The sequence below is a fragment of the Anguilla anguilla genome, chromosome 11 (genome assembly GCF_013347855.1).
Source record: "Anguilla anguilla isolate fAngAng1 chromosome 11, fAngAng1.pri, whole genome shotgun sequence".
NCBI lineage: Eukaryota > Metazoa > Chordata > Actinopteri > Anguilliformes > Anguillidae > Anguilla > Anguilla anguilla.
In genome coordinates, this window is record NC_049211.1 from 41,244,421 (window position 1) to 41,271,931 (window position 27,511).

General features: G+C 38.7%; 1 protein-coding gene across 1 annotated transcript in view; it reads right to left on the reverse strand.

Moving 5' to 3' along the window:
• LOC118207254 (immunoglobulin superfamily member 1-like) overlaps window positions 1-27,511 on the reverse strand; it is a 124,472-nt gene that overhangs the window by 64,544 nt on the left and 32,417 nt on the right. The window contains exons 3-10 of the mRNA XM_035380642.1: window positions 22,227-22,523; window positions 21,806-22,102; window positions 18,993-19,289; window positions 18,570-18,866; window positions 17,231-17,512; window positions 16,502-16,597; window positions 15,319-15,387; window positions 15,170-15,229 (exon numbers count right to left, since the gene is read on the reverse strand). Of these exons, the coding sequence (XP_035236533.1) occupies window positions 15,170-15,229; window positions 15,319-15,387; window positions 16,502-16,597; window positions 17,231-17,512; window positions 18,570-18,866; window positions 18,993-19,289; window positions 21,806-22,102; window positions 22,227-22,523 (1,695 nt within the window). The remainder of the gene's footprint in view (window positions 1-15,169; window positions 15,230-15,318; window positions 15,388-16,501; window positions 16,598-17,230; window positions 17,513-18,569; window positions 18,867-18,992; window positions 19,290-21,805; window positions 22,103-22,226; window positions 22,524-27,511) is intronic.

The following is a 27,511-nucleotide window of genomic DNA, read 5'->3' on the forward strand; positions in this document are numbered from 1 at the left end:
GATGGGTATCACGCCGGAAAGTGGTACACAGTGGGGAGGAACTGGCTGACCAAACTGACCATACCTGACCACACATGAGTTTATTTTCGTTATTGCTTTACTAAATATTACATGACATATTGTATCATTTATTAAAGTAGACTTGCTAAAAATATATATGTATAAATGTGCATCTTATGGGCTTGAAGGCTTAATGTAATATCTGGCGAAACATGGCTTTGAAATACAGGAGTTTTTTCATGAATTGCCATTAGGGATAGTTTGCACTCTCACACAGCCCTGGTAATCGCATTACTTCTAATCAGTGTCATTCTGCATATCATTCTTCGGGTAGGGCAGGGTACAGCATGGTACTTAACCTGCATTGCTTCAGTATATATCCAGCTATATAAATGTATACTATGTTAATGGATGCAATGCAAATAGTGTGAAAGAAGCTCAAGATAAGAGTGTCTGTTAAAGGGCTGTAATGTAAATTGGGAAACTTGTGTAACTGGAGAGCCCCTTTATTTTTTTTGCATTACCTTCATTATTTAGAAAAAGAACACATAAGCACATCCTTAATTAGCATTTACATTGTATCCAGTTATACAGCTGGATACATGCAGGTTAAGTACCTTGCTCAAGGGTACAGCAGCGGTGTCTGTTACAGTCCCTTGATTTGGAGTCTGCATGTCTTAATCCTGCAGGTGGAGCTGATTGGGGTTTGATTGCTTGACGATGCACACCTGTGTCCTAACAGTCAACTGGATAAAGCCTGAAGACACCTCGGTTGAAGGGGGCTTTTAAAAATGGTTTATTATAGAGATTTCACACATTTTTAGATAGTTAGGCCAGAAAGTCAACTGTGGTTTCTTTTAGATGAAGAGTAGCCTGGCTGTCTGTTTTATGCCTGAACCATCCTGTTCAGCTTACATATGGTAATGTGTTCTGTTTTGTTGTCTCATTGTTTGTAATAAATCTTATATTTTTGTATATAGATTTTGACTCCTTGTTTAGTTTGTTATGTTGTAGTCCCTGGTTATTGGAACTTCGGTTGGCTTTTGGGACGTAACAGTGTCCTACTGGGGAATTGAACTGGGGACCTTTAGGTTACAAGACCAGCTTCTTACCCATTGTACTACTCTGCTGCCCCAATTATTTTCAGGAGCCATCTTGATTGCTCTGCTCTTAATAGTCATTCCGAGACCACGCATTCAAACATGTCCTCTCCTCAAGGATACGTATGCCAATTCACTGCTTCTTTTCACATCGCAGTGCATGAGCTGGGCTTGCGCTGGAAGAAGAAGCTTCTTGTGCAGCTTGTGTTTGTGTGTGTGTGTGTGTGTGTGAGAAACAGACAGTCAAACAGTGTAATGTCATATATTTTTATATGTAGTTCAAGGTGACTATAAACTGTTCAACAAAAATTGACACAAATGTGATGTTAAACACTGTTAGCACTGTTTTTACAGACCGCAAACTCAGTTAGGGACCGTTCTCACAGCTCTCTTTCCGAAGTGGTTGCTCTGGTAACGTGTTAATTTATTTTTATTGTGACACTATCAGTGAGATACATCAGCAGCAGATCTCAAAAACGGTAGCGATGAAACAATTAAAGGCCGTGTGGTCGGGCACTGTCGCATCAAGCAACCAAGCGGCAAACGAGTGACAGCGGATATGGTTTTTTTTTGTTCGTTGTTTTTATTCAAAATTCTCCATCACAAGCGTCCTACTTTTCGTCCTACAGCGTAGGCAATGCACTTATCTGATGTCTAAAGCAAGAATGAAGCCTCATGACACATTTCTGTGCTTTCCAATTTGTAAGTAAAACTTTGTGTTTACTGTTGCACTGCTGTCTCTTTCTCCATTTGATGTTTGTAACTGATTTGATGTTTGTTGACTGTCTTGTGTAACTTCATAACTTTGTGTTTTATGTCAGGTCCCCCTTGCAAAAGCAATTTAAATCTCAATGGGGGTTTTCCTGGTTAAATAAAGAAGTCTACATTTCATGTGAACATGTAGACGTGGTGAAATAAATGAAAGAATACATGTATGGTTAAGACTGACTAAAGTAACAGTATTATGATTTTATATATTATGCCTTGAATCATACTGATCATGATATGATAGGTCATGCAATGCTTCCATATACATATGTACTGCAGTCCTGCTATGTATTATTGTGATTGCATGTGATTGTCTGTGAATCCGACTGAACAATATTATTAAAGATGTTCAATCTTCACAATTAACTTTTTGAAAACTTGCAACACGTATTTTCAAATGTATGACTGTCTCTTGTGTCTAAACAATCATACTTCAATAATTGCTCAACTGGTCTGAGCTTATTAAGTTACCATACTGTATGAAAGATGGAGTGAGTGAAAATTGTATACTATCAAGAACACTTAGCTACTAAAAAATGGGACATTATACAGCATTGTTTAATGAAAATCGGTCCAAGTTTGCAAAAAAAGGATTTGTGTTTTTAATGTGAAAATAAAATCATTTTAAACTAACATTCATTCACACTGGATCAGATATTGCAATTTACATTGCTTTCTTCCTGTTTCAGATGCAACAGCACTGGTGTTTTTTGGTGTTCAGAAAGGTATAGATATTAAATTCCTAAGATCTATGTTTTGACATAATTACCACACATATGTTTGGAAAAACACGCAGAGCAATTACAAACCAGAGTTCATAAAGATCACTTTCCAAAACTCATTCTTTCTAACAGACTCAAAGTTTGTTGTTGCAAAATAAATAATGCAAAAATATGAGGAAATATTTAGGTTACATTTAGGAAAAATGTGCATTCAGAAAATGTAACATAGTTAATTTTAATTTTAATTTAGAAGTAGAAACCATATGGTATGTTCATTGATATTATGTATTAAACTAAACTGTGCATTGTAAAACTCTTTGATTCTGTTTTTTATAACTGTTTCAGCTGCACAGTCAAGTCCTGCTGTTCGTCTGACTGCTAATCCTCCATGGCCAGATGTGTTCCCAGGAGAGACAATTACTCTCACCTGTCAGGTTATTGAATCTGAGGGATGGATATTTCTGTGGACCAGACACAGACAGGGGGATCTAACATATCTTCCAGCCTCCAGTAGTAATGGCTCTGTGTCTGTGTTGGTCCTGAGTGCTGTGGACGAGAGACAGAGCGGAATGTATCAGTGTGAAGCTGTAAAAGGACATGAGCGAGCTTTCAGTAACCTCCATCCCATAACAGTCTCTGGTGAGTAGTGTAATTGAAAATTACCCCCCTCAAATAGTGCTTCTTTTTTGCTTCAACAAATGATAAGAAATAAAATGTTTAAACAACATCTCTTCAATGATCTCCATTTCAGCTGATCGTCCTCAGGCTGTCATAGTCACAGATCCCCCAGCCAAAGTGATGTTCACAGGAGAAGCTGTTAGCTTAGCTTGTGACATCAGGAAAGGGTCTGGCTGGAGATATTCATGGAGCAGAAACACCCAGGGAAGATTAGAGAGCCTCTATGCCCGTGCAACTGAAAGCCAACAAAAGCACATCCTGCACTCAGTAAGAGAGTCAGACAGTGGAGAGTACCTGTGTCAGGGTGAACGAGGACAAAACCCTGTGATCCAGTCTTTCCCAGGAACACTTGTGTTAAATGTGTCTGGTGAGTTTGGGAGGTTTTCTTCAGTCCTTACCTGTATGATCTTCTATGTGATGAAGACTGTTAATGTTTATGAATTCTAAGAAATGACACTGAACACATGCTTTACCTTTATCAGGTGAAAAGCCTTGGCCTGTTATTACCCAGAATCCCCCCAGTGGAGAAATTTACACAGGAGAGAGAGTCACCCTGAGCTGTGGGTTTTGGGGAGATCCTGCTGACTGGGAGTATCTCTGGTACAAAGACATACTGAGACACACTGTGCCCAACACTGACAGCAGCAGGACTGATAGGTCCAGTTTCACCATCAGCTCTGCTGCTCTGGCCCACAGTGGAGAGTACCGCTGTAGAGCTGCAAGAGGAAGAAAACCTTCTTACTCAGACTACAGTGATCCTCTGACTTTAGAAATATCTGGTGAGAATTATTACAATAGTTTATTTCACTGGTAGAATATGGCTTTTATTTATTTATTAATAATTTACTAAAATTATGAAGAGCGTTTCATGATACGTTCAGTGTATAATTAAAAATTATATTGATTTACAGTATTACCTCAAACACATCTGACCGTGCAGTCTGGATGGACAGAGGTCTTCACCAAATCTTTGAAAGCAGGTGTCTTGTGAAACCTTCCATTTACAGCAATAAACTTTCTTTTAAACTTTCAGCTCTCCCACAAGCTCAGCTGACCGTGCAGTCTGGATGGACAGACGTCTTCCCCACTGAAACAGTTACTCTGAGGTGTGTAATTCAAGGCAGCTCTGCAGAGTGGAAGTATAAATGGTACAGAGATGGACGTGAGCTTCCTGTAGACAAGGCTGACTCCAGCAGTGTAAATGGAGACACATACACAATCCTCTCTGCTGATCAGTCACATGCTGGACTGTACACCTGCAGAGGAGAACTCACAAGGAGAGCATCTGTACACTCTCTGATTGGCAGCTCTGCTACTTTGAGTGTTCGAGGTAATTATGATTTATTTTCATAACAATTGAAAGAGCAGAATGCATCTTTGAAAGCAGGTGTCTTGTGAAACCTTCCATTTACAGCAATAAACTTTCTTTTAAACTTTCAGCTCTCCCACAAGCTCAGCTGACCGTGCAGTCTGGATGGACAGACGTCTTCCCCACTGAAACAGTGACTCTGAGGTGTGTAATTCAGGGCAGCTCTACAGAGTGGATGTATAAATGGTACAGAGATGGACGGGAGCTTCCTGCAGACAAAGCTGACTCCAGCAGTGTAAATGGAGACATATACACAATCCTCTCTGCTGATCAGTCACATGCTGGACTGTACACCTGCAGAGGAACACATACAAGGAGAGCATCTGTACACTCTCTGGTTAGCAGCTCTGCTACATTAAGTGTACGAGGTAAATATGATTTATTTTCTCTCAACAATTTGCATGTCATGTGTTCTTTCTTTCCAGATTAAACTGAGAAAAAAAACAATTTTACAATGTTATTTTGACCAATAAATATGCTTTTGTATAATATTATGATCTGATGTGTCTTGTTCTGAATTACTGTGAGTTGCCAGTTTGAAGGAAGGTGTCAGAATACCATTATCCAGTCTTTCCATGGACAATTTATGTTAAATGTGTCTGATGGGTTTGTGACAATTGCTTCAATATTTAATCATATGATTAGGGACACCAGTTTGTCTACCCCTGTTTTCTCACATTGTACTTCAGTCCTCCACCACCTAGAGGTCACTATAACCTCTTTGTTAAGCCTCCTCAGACATTTTAGTTGATAATTTAATTGCCACTAATTAAGCACAAATGATGGTTGACTGAAGTGTTTACATTGCGACACTCACGTGTTAAATTTAATTTGATTATTTGCTAAAATAGACATGTTTCAGTATTTCTATATGTTGTACAGGGGCATGATAGGTATTGTCAGAAGCCACAGTAAAAATGAGAGCAGTTACAATGTTTGACTTAGAGAAAAAAGTTAAATAAAAAATATATGCTCATGATCCAACTAAGGTACTAATCCTAGCCTTCAATCAAGACTTTAAGTAGAATCTGGTGTCATAGAGTTGGGCAAAAACAAAAACCTGAACCCTTACTGGCCATTTTCGGATTAGATTGGACACCCCTACTTCATATGGATGTGTTTTGCTTTTTACGTAAGCGATGCTCAATCCTGGTCCTGGACAGCCACAGAGTGTGCTGGTTTTTGTTTTTTGTTTAAGATCAGCAACCAATTGAGACCAAAGTAAGCAGGTAACCTGAGTTAACCGTTTAATCTACTGCTTTAACTGATCAATTGCTGTGCTACTCAAGTGATGTATAACAATGTAAGCCAGCAAACCCTGTGGCTCTCCAGGTCCAGAAGGGTGGACCACTGGCTCAAAGCTATACTTTTCATAGCATTTTAAAATAAATCCATGTTCACCTTCCTGCCTGTCACAATATTAGATCAACTCATACATTACCTAATTAATTAGATCAACTAAAGTTTTATAAATTGCTGAATTAAAAATTCAGTTGTCTGAACAGTTACTTTACTATGCTTTTGAGTGCCTATGGGGTCCCCTGGAGGATAAGTAGTGAATTACAAGTTTAAATCCCTGCAGGTCACATGGCGGAGACATACTGGTGGCCCTACATATGGTCTTGTATGTGATGGAGAATATATCTATTAATGCTAAATGACACTGAGCACATGCTTTACCTTTACCAGGTGAAAAGCCATGGCCTGTCATTATCCAGAATCCCCCCAGTGGTGAAATTTACACAGGAGAGAGAGTCACCCTGAGCTGTGGGGTTGGGGGAGATCCTGCTGGCTGGGAGTATCTCTGGTACAAAGACACACTGAGACACGCTGTGCCCAACACTGACAGCAGCAGGACTGATGGGTCCAGTTTCACCATCAGCTCTGCTGCTCTGGCCCACAGTGGAGAGCACCGCTGTAGAGCTGCAAGAGGAGGAAAACCTTTTTACTCAGACTACAGTGATCCTCTGACTTTAGAAATATCTGGTGAGAATTATTACAATAGTTTATTTCACTGGTAGAATATGGCTTTTATTTATTTATTAATAATTTACTAAAATTATGAAGAGCGTTTCATGATACGTTCAGTGTATAATTAAAAATTATATTGATTTACAGTATTACCTCAAACACATCTGACCGTGCAGTCTGGATGTACAGAGGTCTTCACCAAAGAAACAGTGACTCTGAGGTGTGTAATTCTGGGCAGCTCTGCAGAGTGGAAGTATAAATGGTACAGAGATGGACGGGAGCTTCCTGTAGACAAGGCTAACTCGAGCAGTGTAAATGGAGACACATACACAATCCTCTCTGCTGATCAGTCACATTCTGGACTGTACACCTGCAGAGGAGAACTTTCAAGGAGAACATCTGTACACTCTCTGATTGGCAGCTCTGCTACATTGACTGTACAAGGTAAATATGATTTATTTTGCATGTCCACAGTAAACTGATACATTTCAACTGCAAACTCTTTGCCCCTATTTACAATTTTGTGTTTGGCAGGCTTGCACTGCCTTACATTAACCGAGTAAATACTGTTCCCTTGACTGAGATTAAAAAAAAAAAACATTTGGCAGTTATTGGTGCCATAATTGATTTAAGAGGAGTGAGAGAGAGCTGCCAATCAGCTGCCTCTCATGCACAATGGGAATATAATGAACAGGGATAAATATGCAAATTAATTCCCTTATAACACTGAAATATGCAAATTAATTCATGATGTCATATAACTACTTTCTGTGATAAATCTAAGGTCGTTATTTTTTATGAGAACGTGCTGGAACCACAGAATCACAGCCTTACCCCTCACTACAGGGCTGTGTGGTGCCAGTTGATAGGATGAATAAATTGCTGCTTATTACCGTTTTTACCCAGTAAGACAATTTAGAGCACAATTGTGTTGTCAGGCCTGTTGAGTTATTAGGCCTGACACAAAATGGGTGAGTAATTTTATAAAAAATAATTAAAACAACCTAATACAGTATTAGGCATACAATTCCTAGATAATTGTTCCATTCATGAGTTCACTCGCAAGCTCCTATTGGTTATAAAGCCTGCCCGATTACTCACTTTGATGTCAAACAGCAACATGGTTCTGACATATTATAACTGGAGTACAGCACACTACATACACCTATTAAGAAGGCAATGAATTTCATCAGCTGTCCACCAATGTGAAGAGGAATTCCCTTTTTTTTATATGTGCCACGATAGGGAGAGAGACCTGTCACTCCAACTACAGTAACTTTCTGCTATTAACCATGCAATATAAGGCCTAGCGGATTATAGATTCAATGACCTACATCTGTTTTCCCATGTAACACGTTGAGTTGGATGATACGCAATGTATGATCTTGCAGCTCTGCCTCAGGCGGTAGTGACCCTGGATGAAGGATGGATGGGGGTCTTCATCACTAAAGGCACTCTAGCAATGAGGTGTGAGCTTCATGGCTTTACTTCTGCTGACTGGAACTACACGTGGTACAGAAATGGAACACAGATCTCACTAAACCACACTGGAGAGAGGCACACAGTGGGATTCTGGGATAGCTCCTCTGATGGTGAATATAGATGTAGCGGGAATAGGACAGACAGACCGTACTATTCCCTCATCAGTGATGGCTTCATGCCAAGCCATATCAGTAAGTTCAATTTATGATTGAGACCACAGACAAGTGAACTGTTAAATCCATTTACATATCCATTGTACCCTTGTGTATCATACATTGTCACTTATTTCTAATGTAAGTTGAGCTCTGTTTTTGATTTATGATGTAAAATAGAAAGATGCAATGTAATTTAAATGTATTATATTGTATAAAAAATTTTTTATGTTTAATCCCATTCTGAATCTGAATAATGGTGTAAATTTACAACTAAGACAGACTGAAAAAATAGGACATATACAATACCCTGCAAAATTATTCATTCAGGAGGATCAAAGGCAGCATGCTGAAAAATGAATTGTATTATTTTATACTAATGCAATATAATTGTCCCAGTATAATTGTCCCAGATCATTATTGGGATTGTTTATTTCATACAGCCTTTGCTCATTTTTATTAGGGATGTGAACTGTTTAGGATGGCACTGTATGTAAGGCATGATGCTGAAGTTGCAGCATGACCATAAATTTGCATTACAGGTGGGACATTTCAATAAGGCAGGACAAAATGACAGAACCCTGACCACAGTTTCATAAAGAGCATTAAATGCAGAGATTCATATGGTACAGTTGTTATTTTTTCAGAAACCTGGATATCTCAGTTGTAGCTGAAGTCTGGTTAGCCAATAATAATTTTGCTGGCTTTTGTGTCATATAGATGCACATAATAATTTACTGAGAAATAGGCTCAAATTAGAACAAAAGTATCTGGACACTGCTTGGTCTGGGGCTGTTTTTCGTGATTTGGCCTCGGCCCCTTAGTTCCAGTGAAGGTAAATTTTGATACAATGTCATTCTAGGTGATTTTGTACTTCCAACTTTGGGGAAACAGTTTGAGGAAGGCCCTTTCCTGTTTCACCATGACAATTCCCATGGGCAAACAGCGAGGTCCATATAGAAATGGTTTTGTTGAGATTAGTGTAACTTAACTCGTCTGCATAGAGCCCTGATCTCAACCCCATCCAACACCTTTGGGATCAATTGGAAAGCCAACTGTGAGCTAGGCCTAATCGCCCAATCAGTGCGTGATCTCACTCATGCTCTTCTGGCTGAATGGAAGCAAGTCCCTGCAGCAATGCTCCTACATCTAATATGAAACCTTCGCAGAAGAGTGGAAGTTTTTATAGAAGCAAAGGGTGAACCAACTTCATATTAATGCCCATAATTTTAGATGAGATGTTGGCTGTCAGGTGTCCACATACTTTTGTCTATATGGTGTATATAATAATAATAATAATAATAATGTATTTATATAACACCTTTCATACATAAAATGCAGCTCAAAGTGCTTCACATAAAATGAGAAAAAAACAAAATAAATAAAATAAATAATAATAATAATAATAATAAAGGATAATAATAAAATAATAATAATGTAATATAATAAAAGAAGAACACAAATAAGATAGTGAGGTAATTAAAAGCATACTAAATATATATAATAGAGTAACAAAATAGTTTTAAGATTGTATTTTATTAGCATTACAGAAATGTACATGAAATGCTTGTTCGAGCAGACTGAAATATGTTGCCAAATTCTGAAATGCATGTAGTTTATATTCCCACAGCCTGTTTCAACCCTTGACTTTTTTGTTTTTTTTGCTCCCTCAGTTTACCGTGCTGTGGAGAATGTGGTTCGGATCTGTGTGGGTGTGGCAGTCCTCCTCTTTCTGTCAATCATTGTGAATCCAGCCTTCTGGAGATGGGTATCACGCCGGAAAGTGGTACACAGTGGGGAGGAACTGGCTGAACAAACTGACCATACCTGACCACACAGCGTGGCATCAGTTTGTTTTCATTATTGCTTTGCTAAATATTACATGACATATTGTATCATTTATTAAAGTAGACTTGCTAAAAATATATATAAAAATGTGCATCTTACGGGCTTGAAGGCTTAATGTAATATCTGGCGAAACATGGCTTTGAAATACAGGAGTTTTTTCATGAATTGCCATTAGGGATAGTTTGCACTCTCACACAGCCCTGGTCATCGCATTACTTCTAATCAGTGTCATTCTGCATTTCATTCTTCGGGTAGGGCGTGGTACAGCATGGTACTTAACCTGCATTGCTTCAGTATATATCCAGCTATATAAATTGATACTATGTTAATGGATGCAATGCAAATAGTGTGAAAGAAGCTCAAGATAAGAGTGTCTGTTAAAGGGCTGTAATGTAAATTGGGAAACTTGTGTAACTGGAGAGCACCTTTATTTTTTTTTGCATTACCTTCATTATTTATAAATAGAACACATAAGCACATCCTTAATTAGCATTTACATTGTATCCAGTTATACAGCTGGATACATGCAGGTTAAGTACCTTGCTCAAGGGTACAGCAGCGGTGTCTGTTACAGTCCCTTGATTTGGAGTCTGCATGTTTTAATCCTGCAGGTGGAGCTGATTGGGGTTTGATTGCTTGACGATGCACACCTGTGTCCTAACAGTCAACTGGATAAAGCCTGAAGACACCTCGGTTGAAGGGGGCTTTTAAAAATGGTTTATTATAGAGATTTCACACATTTTTAGATAGTTAGGCCAGAAAGTCAACTGTGGTTTCTTTCAGATGAAGAGTAGCCTGGCTGTCTGTTTTCTGCCTGAACCATCCTGTTCAGCTTACATATGGTAATGTGTTATGTTTTGTTGTCTCATTTGTAATAAATCTTCTATGTTTGTATATAGATTTGACTCCTTGTTTAGTTTGTTATGTTGCGGTTCCTGGTTATTGGGACTTCGGGTTGGCTTTTGGGACGTAACAGTGTCCTACCGGGGAATCGAACTGGGGACCTTTAGGTTATAAGACCAGCTTCTTACCCATTGTACTACTCTGCCTCCCCAATTATTTTCAGGAGCCATCTTGATTGCTCTGCCCTTAACAGTCATTTTGACACCACACATTTAAACATGTCCTCTCCTCAAGGATATGTAATGCCAAGTCACTGCTTCTTTTCACATCGCAGTGCACGAGCTGGGCTTGCATTGGTATGAGCTGGAAGAAGAAGCTTCTTGTGCAGCTTGTGTTTGTGTTTGTGCGCGTGTGTGTGTGCACGCGTGTGCTTGTGTGTGTGTGTGTGTGTGAGAGAGAGAGAAACGGACAGACAAACACTGTATTGTCATATATTTTTATATGTAGTTCAAGGTGACTATAGTCTGTTCAACAACAATTGACACAAAAGTGATGTTAAACACTGTTAGCACTTAGCACTGTTTTTACAGACCACAAACTCTGTTAGGGACCGTTCTCTTTTCGTTTACTGTTGCACTGCTGTCTCTTTCTCCATTTGATGTTTGTAACTGATTTGTTGTTTGTCTACTGTCTTGTGTAACTTCATAACTTTGTGTTTTATGTAAGGTCCCCCTTGCATAAGAGATTTCGATCTCAATGGGGTTTTTCCTGGTTAAATAAAGAAATCTACATTTCATGTGAATATGTAGACGTGGTGAAATAAATGAAAGAATACATGTATGGTTTAGACTGACTAAAGTGACATTATTATGATTTTATATATTATGCCTTGACTCTTACTGATCATGATATGATAGGTCATGCAGTGCTTCCATATTCATACAGACCTAACACACGTGATCCGGCCGAACAATGGTGTAACTTCATCACTCACTCAGTCACTCACTCAGTCACAGACATCCGCATTTGTAGGGCTGGCCCCCCTGTTGCGGTCCAGCCAATAAATGAAAGAATACATCAGTGGTGGCTGGTGACTTAAAAAATTGGGAAGGACAGGAAGAAAACCAACCCATGGCATCATGTTATTTTACACTAGTTGGCTTCTTATCTCTACTTTCTTATATTCAAGTTATGTTATGTTATTATGTTCAAATGTAGCAATAATCCAACTAGCAACCTAATGCAAACTTACTATACAACTAAGGTAAGTAATGCACCTGAGGTGTATCCCCATCTTCCATAAGGAACAAATATCATATTATCATTTATACAACGGCTTGGCTAAACACTCAATTCTGATTGGTCCAAGGGTGGGCATTATTTCTCAGTTTTGTTCTGCAATGTCAATAAGTTTTATTAAAGGAAAAGGTTTTGTGTCTGTACCTCGGTCTCTCCTTGAACAAGGTTGTCAAAGTTTCCAGTTGTAATGCAGTGCCAAATTGTTTTGGAAATCAAATTTTGACTTGTCTGGTGTATTCCTTATTTGGTCACCACCAACCAATATTTTGATATTTTAAAAATAATTTATAGAGAATGCCTGCTGTACAGTTGAACAGAGCATATCTGCGTAATTGCTCATTTTTACCACTAGGGTGCACCAGGAACCAGAAATCTAAACTGCTGGATATTGAAGGGACAGTTCACTTTCTGAATTTAATGGTGAATTATTTCAGTTACAGTGTACTGTAGCATTTTTATGTGAAATGAAGGATGTGTTTTAAATGTGGAAGTTTGTGTAGGGACATTTGGAAGTGTGCGGTGTAAAGCCTGGATTTACCACCGGTCCACGATCTCATTCTCCTCCCTCTGTCTCAGTGCAGCCCCCTTTTTTTTTTACATTGCATCCATTTATACAGCTGAATATGTACTGAAGGAATGCAGGTTATACTAAAGAGCAAGTACCCTGTAACGGCAGTGTCCTACCTGGGAATCAAACCTGTGACCTTTCGGTTGCAAGATCAGTTCTCTACCCATTAGGGAAAACGGGCTGTCATTCCTACCCTTATCACCCAATATGGATGCAAATGCCTTCAAATAAACACAATCTGCACTTTATTATCATATTTACATATTTTTATTGTGCTGGAGTACAGAGACAAAATGACAAAAAGTGTGCCACTGTCCCAATGCTATTTCATTTAACCGTATCTCTAAATACATGAAAAGAATACTAGTTAGCAAATGCCAACTCTTAAACATTGACAAAATTACAGAATTACAAAAGGTTTGATTACCTTAAATTAGGGGTTCTCAACCCAGGTCCTGTTGATCAACAGGGTGCATCCAGGGCCGAATTAAGATGATATGGGCCTCGGGACTAGGACAACCTTTACTACTGCCTGGGTGACCCTGTGCATTAATCCAGGCCTGGGTGTGCCATTAGCCGCGTTTCCACCACAGGAACTTTACCCCGGAACTAGGAATCTTTTGAGGAACTCAGTGCGTTTTGACCGCAGGAACTAGGGTCTAAAGTAAGTTCCGGGGACTTTATTTTACCCCCAATAAAGTCCCTGCTCGGGGGGTAGCACTTTCCAAAAGTACCGGAACCTTTGGGGTGGAGCGCAAGCGCTGAAAATTTCTGATTGGTCGACTACTTGCAGTGTTTTATTTCAACCGCCATTTTAAAAAATCTGCAGCCGCAAACCGATTTATTTTTATAATAACTTGAAATCAAACTTGTATGTTACGTGGCGCAGTAGCCTACTTTTGGTTATAGCCTGCCAACGTCTTGGAATTATAACATGTGCTCTTCTGTTCTTTTCTTGCTTTAGTAGGCTATTTGTTTTATAAAATGCTAAGCATTCGTGCTGGGACAGCATATTACATACCAAAACTTTCAAACAAATATTTTCTTCAGGATTTTCTTTGTTAGCCCGTTGTAATTGACTCAAAACGTTTGATACAGTTATGTGAGCTATGCGGTAGTTGTGCGTAATTTACATTGGTGATACAGTACAAGCAAACTGGAAATCACCTTCCGCACTTTTTGTCAGGGTAAAATAACAGGTTAATTCTAGTAATCGTCCCTTTTGCTTTTTCAGACTGCCGTCATTTTACTAATTTGCCATTCTTCAATTCCACAAAAAGACCAGGAAGACTATGGACTAATTTATGGTGCATTGTTCGCATCTGGAGGGCACACTTTAAATTTTTACGCAAGTGCGAGTTTTCGTTCTATTCTTGTCATTTTGCGATTAGCCTATATGGAATTGACGATGAGAAAGTAATCAATTCAACAGCAAATTGTTTACAACGTGTGCATGTTTTCTGCTGTTGTTGCCAGTTATTTGTGGAATGCGAATGCATTCTGTTGCCTCGGATGTCAAGACATGAAAGTGAATGTTCGCATAAAAACATAATGAATGTGTTTGAGAGGATATATTAAACAATTACAATCTGACTATTGGCCTGTTATGTCCTATTTGTTGCATAACAACGGTCCAAGTTCAACTACCAACGACAGTGTTGCTTGACAACGGTAAAATATGCCCAAACGGCTGCAGAAGAATATTTCAATTTCAGGTGATTAAATCAATAAAAATCAATAAATACAAAAGTAACCATATATAGTCATTGTTGGTAACCCGTTGTATATAAGTGGAATAAACCCCTCTGGGCTGTCCCGGTTATTAGAAAATAATGTAGGCTACTTCGGTGGTAGTATGGGGTTACAGAAGAAATCATAGGACAGATGGATCGACGACAACGTCGCTTTTTCATACGTCAGTGGGCTAATTTGCCTAATCTTCACGGGACTTCAGACCGCGGTGGAAACGCAGACAACAATGGGCTGAAGGAACCTTTTAGCTCCTTGAAAAGTAGTTCCTGGGACTTTTTTTATTAAATTATTTAATGCATTTTCATCAAGTTTCATCAACTTCAACAACAATTTTCCACAACACAGGACCAATGAGTTCTGCAGAGTCATATTTTACAGGATTACTGTGGAAACTATAAAAACAGAGCAGGAAATGAATAGGGTGGTTCAACTGCATATCATTATTTAATGTGCAACATAGTGACCTTAAAATACATATGATATGAAAACATATAGTAGGATATAGTGGCATGTACCTATAGCGAGAATATATTCCCTCACATATGAAGTCTGACAGTTTGTGAAAGTATCGTGGTTTTTTAGTTTAGTACTTGTCGGTCACAGGTTTCTGTCCTGACCTTCTGTTTCTGTGGCAGGGTCTATTTCCTCATACACAGCATTGGCTGGTAATCCATGATCTGGAGAAGAGAGCAGAGAAAGGTGAAGATTCATCTCACACGTGGCATACAGTGTGACCGGATGAGAACTCAGAAAGACCGGTCCTCACCTGTGCTGTTGTAGTCTGCATTTACCCTGGAGTAAAACTCGCCCCCATCCGGCTGATTTTTAATTCGGCCTTTTCACAAACATAAACAATGGCAAACATGCAATAACACAGAGAATTATCAACATAGAATAATTGGAAAAAAATAATATAAAAATACATCAATAAATCAGGAAATGAATAAAGAAATATAAATGTATGTGCAATTTTTCTTAATTTATGTTTTAAATTCATTTTCAAATTCATTTTCACTATGAGTGTGTGAGTGTACGAGTGGTGTGTGTGCCCTCTGATGGACTAGTGACCAGTCCAGGGTGAATTCCTACTTCTCGTCCAATGCATGCTGGGATAGGATCCAGCACTCCCCACGACGCAAACCAGGAATTAGCGGTTAGATAAGTTACATAGTGGATGAATGAGTTTATTTTCATGTTTATTCATTGTTTTATTTTCATACATATTTCTCTATTTATTTTCTTTTTTTTTGGAATACATGTATTCATCTATGTCCAGCATTTCTTTCAATGTTTGAGAGACTGACTTCTCTATTAAAGTACTTGCTCACATTGAGAAATGTTGTCTGTTGTTCTGATCGCATGGAAGGGCGGAACTTCACACTTGGTGGGCGAACCAAGGCAAGTTGATTGACAGATTGTGCTCATCAAGAAAAGCAGAAATAAATAGGGTAATATATATGAAAATAAATGAATAAATAAATGTGAAAATCTGAAAATTACTCAAAATTAAAGAAAAATATAATTACATTTTTTACACATTTTTGCACATACATTTACATCACTATATTATTTTCCAGATTTATTTATGTACTTTTAGACTTTATTTTTAGATCGTTTGATTTATTTTTATTTTCCACATTTATTTATTTATTTGTTGATTCATTTATTTATCATTGTGGCACTCTCTGTGTTCCATACTACTCACCTGGATCAATGAATACATAAATAGAGGAATGAACTGAATACAATAATATAATGGTCAAGAAACTATAGCAATTAAATTTAATTCCATGAGCACTTGTCTGTTCAATGGGTGATTTTAAACTTCTGAATTCACGTGCTTTTATCATTTACTTGAAATGCTGATATTATTATTAGACAGCTTTTAAAGTGTAATGTATAAATAATAGCGTAATGTATGGGCATGTTCAATGAGTGCTACTACACACCTGATGTCCTGCATTTCTTAGAGCATTGGACTGCCAGCACCACCAGGGTTATGAAAATGATGACAGAACCTGTAAGAGCCACAATAAAGTACAGCCCTGCAGTGGAGGTAGAAGAGCAAGATTACGTGAGATAAAATATAATATTTCAAAAGTATTGAAATCATTTAAACGATTCCAATTTCATGGCAAATATTACAAAATTTTGCAATTTATTTATGCTAGGAAAAATTATTTAGAATCTTTGCTGTATTTGTCATATTGATAAACATTGCAAATATTTCAAATTTGTGCATTTACATACAGTACCATCCAAATTTGTTCACACACCCCTGATGAAGTTGAGAAATTCTGCATAAACAATGCAGATAATGCGCTGTACTGTGTGCTCAATAAACGGTAGAATTATACAATTTTATAATAATAGAATTGCCCAGAGAAAAACACCCAGTTCCAATCAGAGTTTGGCTGGAGGACCGGCTTCAGGCTCAAAAAGTCCAGAAGGACATGGAAAAATTCAATAGTCAGTGACCCTTCCCATGTGGTCCCCAGTCTCATAAAACGCTATGTAAGACACAGATTAACACATTTCATTTACATTTCTTCTTTATATTTTACATCTTAAATCAAGAAGTCAACTAATATTAGAAAATAAAAAGTGAGGATCTACACAAGGGTACAATGGATTTAACCCTTCACTTATCTGTGGCCTCAATTATAAATTGAACTTACTGATATGGCTTGTCATGAAGCCTTCACTGATGAGGGAGTAGTACGGTCTGTCTGTCCTGTTCCCACTACATCTATATTCACCATCAGAGGAGCTATCCCAGAATCCCACTGTGTGCCTCTCTACAGTGTGGTTTAGTGAGATCTGCGTTCCGTCTCTGTACCACGTGTAGTTCCAGTCAGCAGAAGTAAAGCCCTGAAGCTCACACCTCATTGCTAGAGTGCCTTTAGTGATGAAGACCCCCATCCATCCTTCATCCAAGGTCACTACCGCCTGAGGCAGAGCTGCAAGATCATACATTGCTTATCATCCAACTCAGCGTGTTACATGGGAAAACAGATATAGGTCATTGAATCTATAATCCACTAGGCCTTACATTGCGTGATTAATAGTAGAAAGTTACTGTAGTTGGAGTGATAGGTCTCTCTCCCTATCGTGGCACATGATACCAAAAAAGGGAATTCCTCTTCACATTGGTGGACAGCTGGTGAAAATCATTGCTTTCTTAATAGATGTATGTAGTGTGCTATACAGTTATATTATGCCAGAACCATGTTGCTAGTTGACATTAAAGTGAGTAATCTGGCAGGCTTTATAGCCAATAGGTTGTTGTTAATGAACTCATGAATGGAACAAATAGCTAGGAATTGTATGAATAATACTGTATTAGGTTATTTAAATTTTTAAAATAAAATTACTCACCCATTTTGTTTCAGGCCTAATACCTCAACAGGCCTAACAACACAATCATGCTCTAAATTGTGTTACAGAGTAAAAACGATAATAAGCAGCAATTTATTCATCCTATCAACTGGAACCACACAGCCCTGCAGTGAGGGGTAAGGCTGTGATTCTGTGAGTCCAGCACGTTCTCATAAAAAATAACGACTGGGCTTCAGATTTATCACAGAAAGTAGTTATATGACATCATGAATTAATCTGCACATTTCAGTGTCTTAAGTGCATTCATTTGCATATTTATCCCCATTCATTATATTCCCATTGCTCATGAGAGGCAGCTGATTGGCAGCTCTCTCTCACTCCTCTTAACTCAATTATGGCACCAATAACTGCCAAATGGATTTTTCAAAATCTCACTCGAGGTGACAGTTTTTACTGGGTTAATGCAAGTGCAAGTCTAACACACACAAAAAGGTAAATAGTGGCCAACTGCTTGCAGTTCTAACGTATCAGTTTACTTTGGACATGCAAATCGTTAGGAGAAAAAAAAGCATATTTGTTGGTCCAAATAACATTGTAAAATTGTTTTTTTCTCAGTTTAGTCTAGAAAAAAAGAACATATGACGTGCAAATTGTTGAGTGAAAATAAATCATATTTACCTCGTACAGTCAATGTAACAGATCTGTCAATCAGAGAGTGTACAGATGCTTTCCTTGTAAGTTCTCCTCTGCAGGTGTACAGTCCAGCATGTGACTGATCAGCAGAGAGGATTGTGTATGTGTCTCCATTTACACTGCTGGAGTTAGCCTTGTCTACAGGAAGCTGCTGTCCATCTCTGTACCATTTATACACCCACTCTGTAGAGTTGCTCTGAATTACACACCTCAGAGTCACTGTTTCACTGGGGAAGAACGTTTTCCATCCAGACTGCACGATCAGATGTGTTTGAGGTAATTCTGTAAATCAATACAAAAATATTGAATTATAAACTGAAAGTATCGTAAAACGCTTTCTTCATAGTTTTATTAAATTACTAAAGCACATAAATAAAATCCACACTCTGCTATTGTAATAGTTCTCACCAGATATTTCTAAAGTCAGAGGATCACTGTAGTCTGAGTAAAAAGGTTTTGTTCCTCTTGCAGCTCTACAGCGGTACTCTCCACTGTGGGCCAGAGCAGCAGAGCTGATGGTGAAACTGGACCCATCAGTCCGGCTGTTGTCAGTGTTGGGCACAGTGTGTCTCAGTGGGTCTTTGTACCAGAGATACTCCCAGCCAGCAGTATCTCCCCCAATCCCACAGCTCAGGGTGACTCTCTCTCCTATGTACATCTCTCTACTGGGGGGATTCTGGGTAATAACAGGCCTTGGCTTTTCACCTGATAAAGATAAAGCATGTGCTCTGTGTCATTTAGCATTAATAGATACATTCTCCATCACATACAAGATTATATGTTGGGCCACCAGTAGGTCTCCACCATGTGACCAGCAGGAATCTAAACTTGTAATTCACTGCTTATCCTCCAGGGGTCCCCATAGGCACTCAACTGCATAGTCAAGTGACTGTTCAGACAACTGCATTTCTAATTGAGCCATTTATAAAACTTTAGTTGTTCTAGTTAATTAGATAATAAATTAGTTGATCTAATATTGTGACAGTCAGGCAGGAAGGTGAACATGGATTTATTTTTAAATGCTATGAAAAGCATATCTTTGAGCCAGTGGTCCACCCTCCTGGAACTGGAGAGCCACAGGGTTTGCTGGCTTACATTGTTATTCAGCACTTGAGTAGCACAGCAATTGATCAGTTAAAGCAGTAGATTATACGGTTAACTCAGGTTACCTGCTTACTTTGGTCTCAATTGGTCGCTGATCTTAAACAAAAAACAAAAACCAGCACACTCTGTGGCTGTCCAAGACCAGGATTGAGTATCGCTTATGTAAAAAGCAAAACGCATCCATATGAAGTAGGGGTGTCCAATCGAATCTGAAAATGGCCATTATGGGTTCGGGTTTTTGTTTTTGCCCAACTCTATGACACCAGATTCTACTAAAGGTCTTCACTGCAGACTATGATTAGTTATTTAGTTGACTCATTAACATTATTTGTATTTTTACTTTTATTCTGCAAGTCAAACATTGTAACTGCTCTCATTTCTATTGTAGTTGGTTCACACTGCTTCTAACAGACCCTATTATGCCACTTTACAATATATAAAAATACTGCATCATGGCTATTTTAATAAATAATCAAATGTAATTTAACACGTGAGTGTAGCTTGAAAACACTGCCATCAACCATCATCTGTGCTTAATTAGTGGCAATTACATTATCAACTGAGATTATTGAGGTGGTGCAAATAGGATAATTATTTGAGAAGGGGAGTGACAAAGAGGCTATAGTGACCTCTAGCTGGCGGAGGACTAAAGTACAATGTGAGAAAACAAGGGTGGACAAAATGGAGGCCCTAATCATAGGATTAAAGAATGAAGCAATTGTCAAAAACCCATCAGACACATTTAACATAAATTGTCCATGGAAAGACTGGATAATGGAGTTCTGACACCCATACACCAGTACTTCAAACTGGCAACTCACTGTAATTCAGAGCAAGACACATCAGATCATATTATACAAAACCGTATTTCTTGGTCCAAATAACATTGTGAAATTTTTTGTTTTTTTCTCAATTTAGTTTGGAAGCAAAGAACACATGACATGCAAAATGTTCAGGTAAAATAAATCATATTTACCTCGTACAGTCAATGTAGCAGAGCTGCCAATCAGAGAGTGTACAGATGCTCTCCTTGTAAGTTCTCCTCTGCAGGTGTACAGTCCAGCATGTGACTGATCAGCAGAGAGGATTGTGTATGTGTCTCCATTTACACTGCTGGAGTTAGCCTTGTCTACAGGAAGCTCCCGTCCATCTCTGTACCATTTATACATCCACTCTGTAGAGCTGCCCTGAATTACACACCTCAGAGTCACTGTTTCAGTGGGGAAGACCTCTGTCCATCCAGACTGAAAGGTCAACTGGGCTTGTGGGAGAGCTGAAAGTTTACATTACAGTTTATTGCTGTAAATGGAAGCCTTCACAAGACACCTGCTTTCAAAGATGCATTCTGATCTTTCAATGGGTTCCATCAGATATTTTTCTTAGGCTGAATCTAAATGTCCAGTCTTCCCCGCACTTGCAGACTGGCAGTCTTAACGGGCACATACCCATGAAGTCCAGAGCGGGTAGAGCTGCCCAATTCTACAGTTCATCAAGTCTGCAGGGGAGCTCATGAAGACTTCCAGAGAGTCCGCTTCGCTGCAGACTCCCCCGGACTTTGCCAGTGGGATTACCCAAAATTCACAGCAATAAGGAAGTGATGATATAAAAGACGAGAAGGATGCAATGCCAGAAGAACAAAAAAAAAAAAAAAAAAACATGGCGGGAAAACAACCATGGGAGGTTTTCCGATGCAAGGAGAGCATAATTAATATAACCTGAATGTATATTGCGAACATTGATTTATTTATTTTTTATTTTGAAATTAGTAGTGGTCATATCCACGACAACGAGTGAGGTCTGATGTCCAGTCCCCTAGTGTGGAGTGTGGACATTTGGATTCAGCCTTAGATATCCACAAAGTAAACAGGAAGTAACATTGTGACAGGCAGATTATCCCTCTTCTTATTCCCCTCTCGGGTACAAACAGAGCAATTTTATATACTGTGTTAATAAAAATAAACACAATATGACTGTTGCTCATACTGTCCACATTGAAAATGAAGAACTTTTCACACTTATGTATCAGATTCAGATTAACCGGTCTGCTGACTTTGGACTGAACTGCTTTTCTTGTAAACACATGTGCAAATTGCAGAAAGAAAAGAAATCATAATTACCTCGTACAGTCAATGTAGCAGAGCTGCCAATCAGAGAGTGTACAGATGCTCTCCTTGTAAGTTCTCCTCTGCAGGTGTACAGTCCAGCATGTGACTGATCAGCAGAGAGGATTGTGTATGTGTCTCCATTAACACTGTTCGAGTTAGCCTTGTCTACAGGAAGCTCCCGTCCATCTCTGTACCATTTATACTTCCACTCTGTAGAGCTTCCCTGAATTACACATCTCAGAGTCACTGTTTCAGTGAGGAAGACCTCTGTCCATCCAGACTGCACGGTCAGATGTGTTTGAGGTAATACTGTAAATCAATACAACAATTTTGAATTATAAACTTAAAGTATCATGAATTGCTCCTCATAATTTTATTAAATTATTAAAGCACATAAATAAAATCCACACTCTACTGTTGTAATAATTCTCACCAGATATTTCTATAGTCAGAGGATCACTGTAGTCTGAGTAAAAAGGTTTTGTTCCTCTTGCAGCTCTACAGCGGTACTCTCCACTGTGGGCCAGAGCAGCAGAGCTGATGGTGAAACTGGACCCATCAGTCCGGCTGTTGCCAGTGTTGGGCACAGTGTGTCTCAGTGGGTCTTTGTACCAGAGATACTCCCAGCCAGCAGGATCTCCCCCAAACCCACAACTCAGGGTGACTCTCTCTCCTGTGTAAATTTCTCCACTGGGGGCATTCTGTGTAATAACAGGCCTTGGCTTTTCCCCTGATAAAGGTAAAGCATGTGTTCACAAAAAAAAAAAACATGTGCTCAGTGTCATTTCTTAGCATTCATAAACATTAACAGTCTTCATCACATAGAAGATCATATTGGGTAAAGACTGAAGAAAACCTCCAAAACTCACCAGACACATGTAACACAAGTGTTCCTGGGAAAGACTGGATCACAGGGTTTTGTCCTCGTTCGCCCTGACACCGGTACTCTCCACTGTCTGACTCTCTTACAGACTGCAGGATGTGCTTTTGTTGGCTTTCAGTACTGCGGGCATCGAGGCTCTCTAATCTTCCATGGGTGTTTCTGCCCCATGAATATCTCCAGCCAGACCCTTTCCTGATGTCACAAGCTAAGCTAACAGTTTCTCCTGTGAACATCACTGAGGCTGGGGGATCTGTGACTATGACAGTCTGAGGACGATCAGCTGAAATGGAGATAAGAACATTGAAGAGATGTTGTCATAACGCTTTACTTAATATAATTTTTGAAGCAAAAAAAGAACCACTATTTGAGGAGAGTAATTTACAATTACACTACTCACCAGAGACTATTATGGTATGGATGTTACTGATCGCTCGCTCATTTCCTTTTACAGCTTCACACTGATAGATTCCGCTCTGTCTCTCACTCACAGCACTCAGGACCAACACAGACACAGAGCCGTGACTACTGGAGTTGTGTTTGACCCCCCTGTCTGCGTCTGGTCCACACAAATGGACAAAGAACCCTTGAACTAGTCAGGGTCCCTCCATGGAGACACAGAAGGGCCTTTTTGAACCCTTTTTTCTGAGAGTGTATTTTCACTTTGAAAACACCGATCCTTTTTTTTTTTTTTCAATGCTGTATAATGTCCAATTTTTGAGTAGCTAAATGTTCTTGATAGTGTATAATTTTCACTCACTCCATCTTTCATGCAGTATAGTAACTTTATAAGCTCACACCAGTTCAGCGATTATTGAAGTGTGATTGTTCACAAGAGACAGTCATACGTTTGAAAGTATGTGTTGCATGTTTTCATAAAGTTAATTGTGAAGAACTGTGCCTCTTTCACAATATTGTGCAGTCAAATTTACAGATTAGCAGTCACAATAATACACAGCAAGACTTCTGCCCATAACAGGAATTATAAATGTATTCAGATTTTCCACAACATAGTTGTTTTTGTAATGTCTCACATACTATACGTATTATGCATTGTAATTATAATTCATATATGTTACCAGATAAGTATTGCTTGAAATTGCATTAAAATTCTTCTACTTACAAAGCAGAAAGAACATGGTGTCCGGCTTCATACTGATTACTAATACTGTGCAAATGCCCCACTAGAAACCACGAGGACGTTTTTGTTCACCTCAGTTTCCACAACCCTTTGCAAAGAGGAAATGCAACAGGCACAGCAGTGACACAGCTGAAACAAATGCAGTGCCTGCATGTAGAGATACAAATACAAATAGCATGCAAAAAGCAGCATAGGCAATGAGCAGCATTGGAGAGGTCTGTAGGTTTAAAAAGGTGCTCCATTTGTGAGGTCTGTATGTGATATGTTGAGTATGAGAACATGTAGTGATGTGTGTATGTGATTGGCTGAGTATGAGAACATGTCGTGATTTGTTTACAGTATGTGATTGGTTGAGTATGGGAACAGGTAGTGATGTGTGTATGTGATTGGTTGAGTATGAGAACATGTAATGTGTGATGTGTGTATGTGATTGGCTGAGTATGAGAACATGTAGTGATGTGTGTATGTGGTTGGCTGAGTATGAGAACATGTCGTGATGTGTTTACAGTATGTGATTGGTTGAGTATGGGAACATGTAATGATGTGTGATGTGTGTATGTGATTGGCTGAGTATGAGAACATGTGGTTACAGAGGCTGACCAATGGTCGGCTGTAGCCAGAGTTTCTTTACTAAATGTCGCTCATGTCACTGACTGTTTAAAAATACCAACAGTTCCATAATTGCTATGTGTCAAATCAATCAATGCGTCAATCAATTTTGTAGGTATGTTGATTTTTATTCTAAGCAGTGCAGAAGTGAAATTTTAATTCCTACGACTACAAAAACTACTGCAATAATTTAACATGAACACCAGAGCGGATATGGTTGTCTCGGTCAACGTAACCGGGACTGTTATTTTAAAAACAGGAACACAAGCAAAATACAAACAAAAGGCTACCACCCAGTGAGCCTAACTATACGGGTCTTTTGGGCCCTGGCTAAAGTCGGGCAGCTAAGCTGCTAACCGACAAGACAAATAGTAGACAAAAGAGTGGTCAAAAAACAAGCACAGTTCGGTACACGTTTCAGTTCCTCACACAGAAAATGGGTCAAAAGGTAATTGGGCACTCAGACAGAAAACAGGTCATTCACAGGTTCCAACACAATAAATGTAGCACTCACTCAGTCTTTTCACAAAGCAAACTCCAAACTCCCACACCTTCATAGCTGTATGGGCTCCTACTTATAAAGGTAAAGCATGTGCTCATTGTCATTTCTTAGCATTCATAAACATTAACAGTCTTCATCACATAGAAGATCATATTGGGTAAAGACTGAAGAAAACCTCCAAAACTCACCAGACACATGTAACACAAGTGATCCTGGGGAAGACTGGATCACAGGGTTTTGTCCTCGTTCGCCCTGACACCGGTACTCTCCACTGTCTGACTCACTTACAGACAGCAGGATGTGCTTTTGTTGGCTTTCAGTACTGCGGGCATAGAGGCTCTCTAATCTTCCCTGGGTGTTTCTGCTCCATGAATATCTCCAGCCAGACCCATTCCTGATGTCACAAGCTAAGCTAACAGTTTCTCCTGTGAACATCACTGAGGCTGGGGGATCTGTGACTATGACAGTCTGAGGACGATCAGCTGAAATGGAGATAAGAACATTGAAGAGATGTTGTCATAACGCTTTACTTAATATAATTTTTGAAGCAAAAAAAGAACCACTATTTGAGGAGAGTAATTTACAATTACACTACTCACCAGAGACTATTATGGTATGGATGTTACTGATCGCTCGCTCATTTCCTTTTACAGCTTCACACTGATAGATTCCGCTCTGTCTCTCACTCACAGCACTCAGGACCAACACAGACACAGAGCCGTGACTACTGGAGGCTGTAAGTTGTGTTTGACCCCCCTGTCTGCGTCTGGTCCACACAAATGTCCATCCCTCAGATTCAATAACCTGACAGGTGAGAGTAATTGTCTCCCCTGTGAACACATCTGACCATGGAGGATTAGCAGTCAGACGAACAGCAGGACTTGACTCTGCAGCTGAAACAGTTATAAAAAACAGAATCAAATAGTTTTAAAATACAGAGTATCAATACATGAAGTATTTAATATATAGTATCAATGAAAATATGCATTCTGCCTTGAAATTTAAATTTAAATGAACTACATTACATTTGCTAAATGTAAATTTTCCCTTTACGTATCCTAAATTTTTCCTCCTTTCTTGAATTATTTATACTGCAACAACAAACTTTGAGTTTGTCAGAAAGAATGGGTTTTGGAAAGTTGTCATGATCTTAATTAATTCTGGTTTATTCTGTTCCACAAATCAAATGCATGGTAATTATGTCCCTGTCAAAATATAGATCTTAGGAACTTAATATCTATACCTTTGTGTACACCAAAAACCACCAATGCAGTGGCATCTGAAACATGGAGAAAGAAATGTAAATTGCAACGTCTGATCCAGTGTGAATGAACGTTAGTATAAAATTATTTTATTACACTCTCAGTAAAAATGGTTGTTTGGCTTTTCTTCATAGGGAAACCATTTTTAGTTTTTATGTAACCCTCTATGGTTGGTGTAAAAAATGTGAAAGCTCCTAGATTGAAACATTTTGCCTGACAAAGAACCCTTGAACTAGTCAGGGTCCCTCCATGGAGACACAGAAGAGCCTTTTTGAACCCTTTTTTCTGAGAGTGTATTTTCACTTTGAAAACACCGATCCTTTTTTTTTTTTTGCAATGCTGTATAATGTCCAATTTTTGAGTAGCTAAATGTTCTTGATAGTGTATAATTTTCACTCACTCCATCTTTCATGCAGTATAGTAACTTTATAAGCTCACACCAGTTCAGCGATTATTGAAGTGTGATTGTTCACAAGAGACAGTCATACGTTTGAAAGTATGTGTTGCATGTTTTCATAAAGTTAATTGTGAAGAACTGTGCCTCTTTCACAATATTGTGCAGTCAAATTTACAGATTAGCAGTCACAATAATACACAGCAAGACTTCTGCCCATAACAGGAATTATAAATGTATTCAGATTTTCCACAACATAGCTGTTTTTGTAATGTCTCACATACTATACGTATTATGCATTGTAATTATAATTCATATATGTTACCAGATAAGTATTGCTTGAAATTGCATTAAAATTCTTCTACTTACAAAGCAGAAAGAACATGGTGTCCGGCTTCATACTGATTACTAATACTGTGCAAATGCCCCACTAGAAACCACGAGGACGTTTTTGTTCACCTCAGTTTCCACAACCCTTTGCAAAGAGGAAATGCAACAGGCACAGCAGTGACACAGCTGAAACAAATGCAATGCCTGCATGTAGTTATGGTCTCTTCGGGCCCCTTAGAAAATGCAGAAATTCATTTAAAATTGGTGTGATATACAGCCGAAAATTGCATGCATATTCTCCCTACCAAAACAGCTGCCCTCTTAGGAAGGTAGAAAGATAATTGTTTATTGCTCCAGTGATTAGTTTGCAGACAGTGGGGGAGTGTGGGGGGTGTCTCTTTGATTGCAGCTTCCAGGCTCTGGAAATATACTATTTTGAATATTAGAACTATTCTGTCACTGTCCTTTTTTAAAATGTAAAAATATTTTTTTTTATAAACTCACTTTTAATGCCTTTTTATTCTTAGTTCATTTTTTCCCTTTTGCCTTTAGAAATGGATTTATTTGCTCTGATGTTTTTGTTCATTATTGTAAACTGAA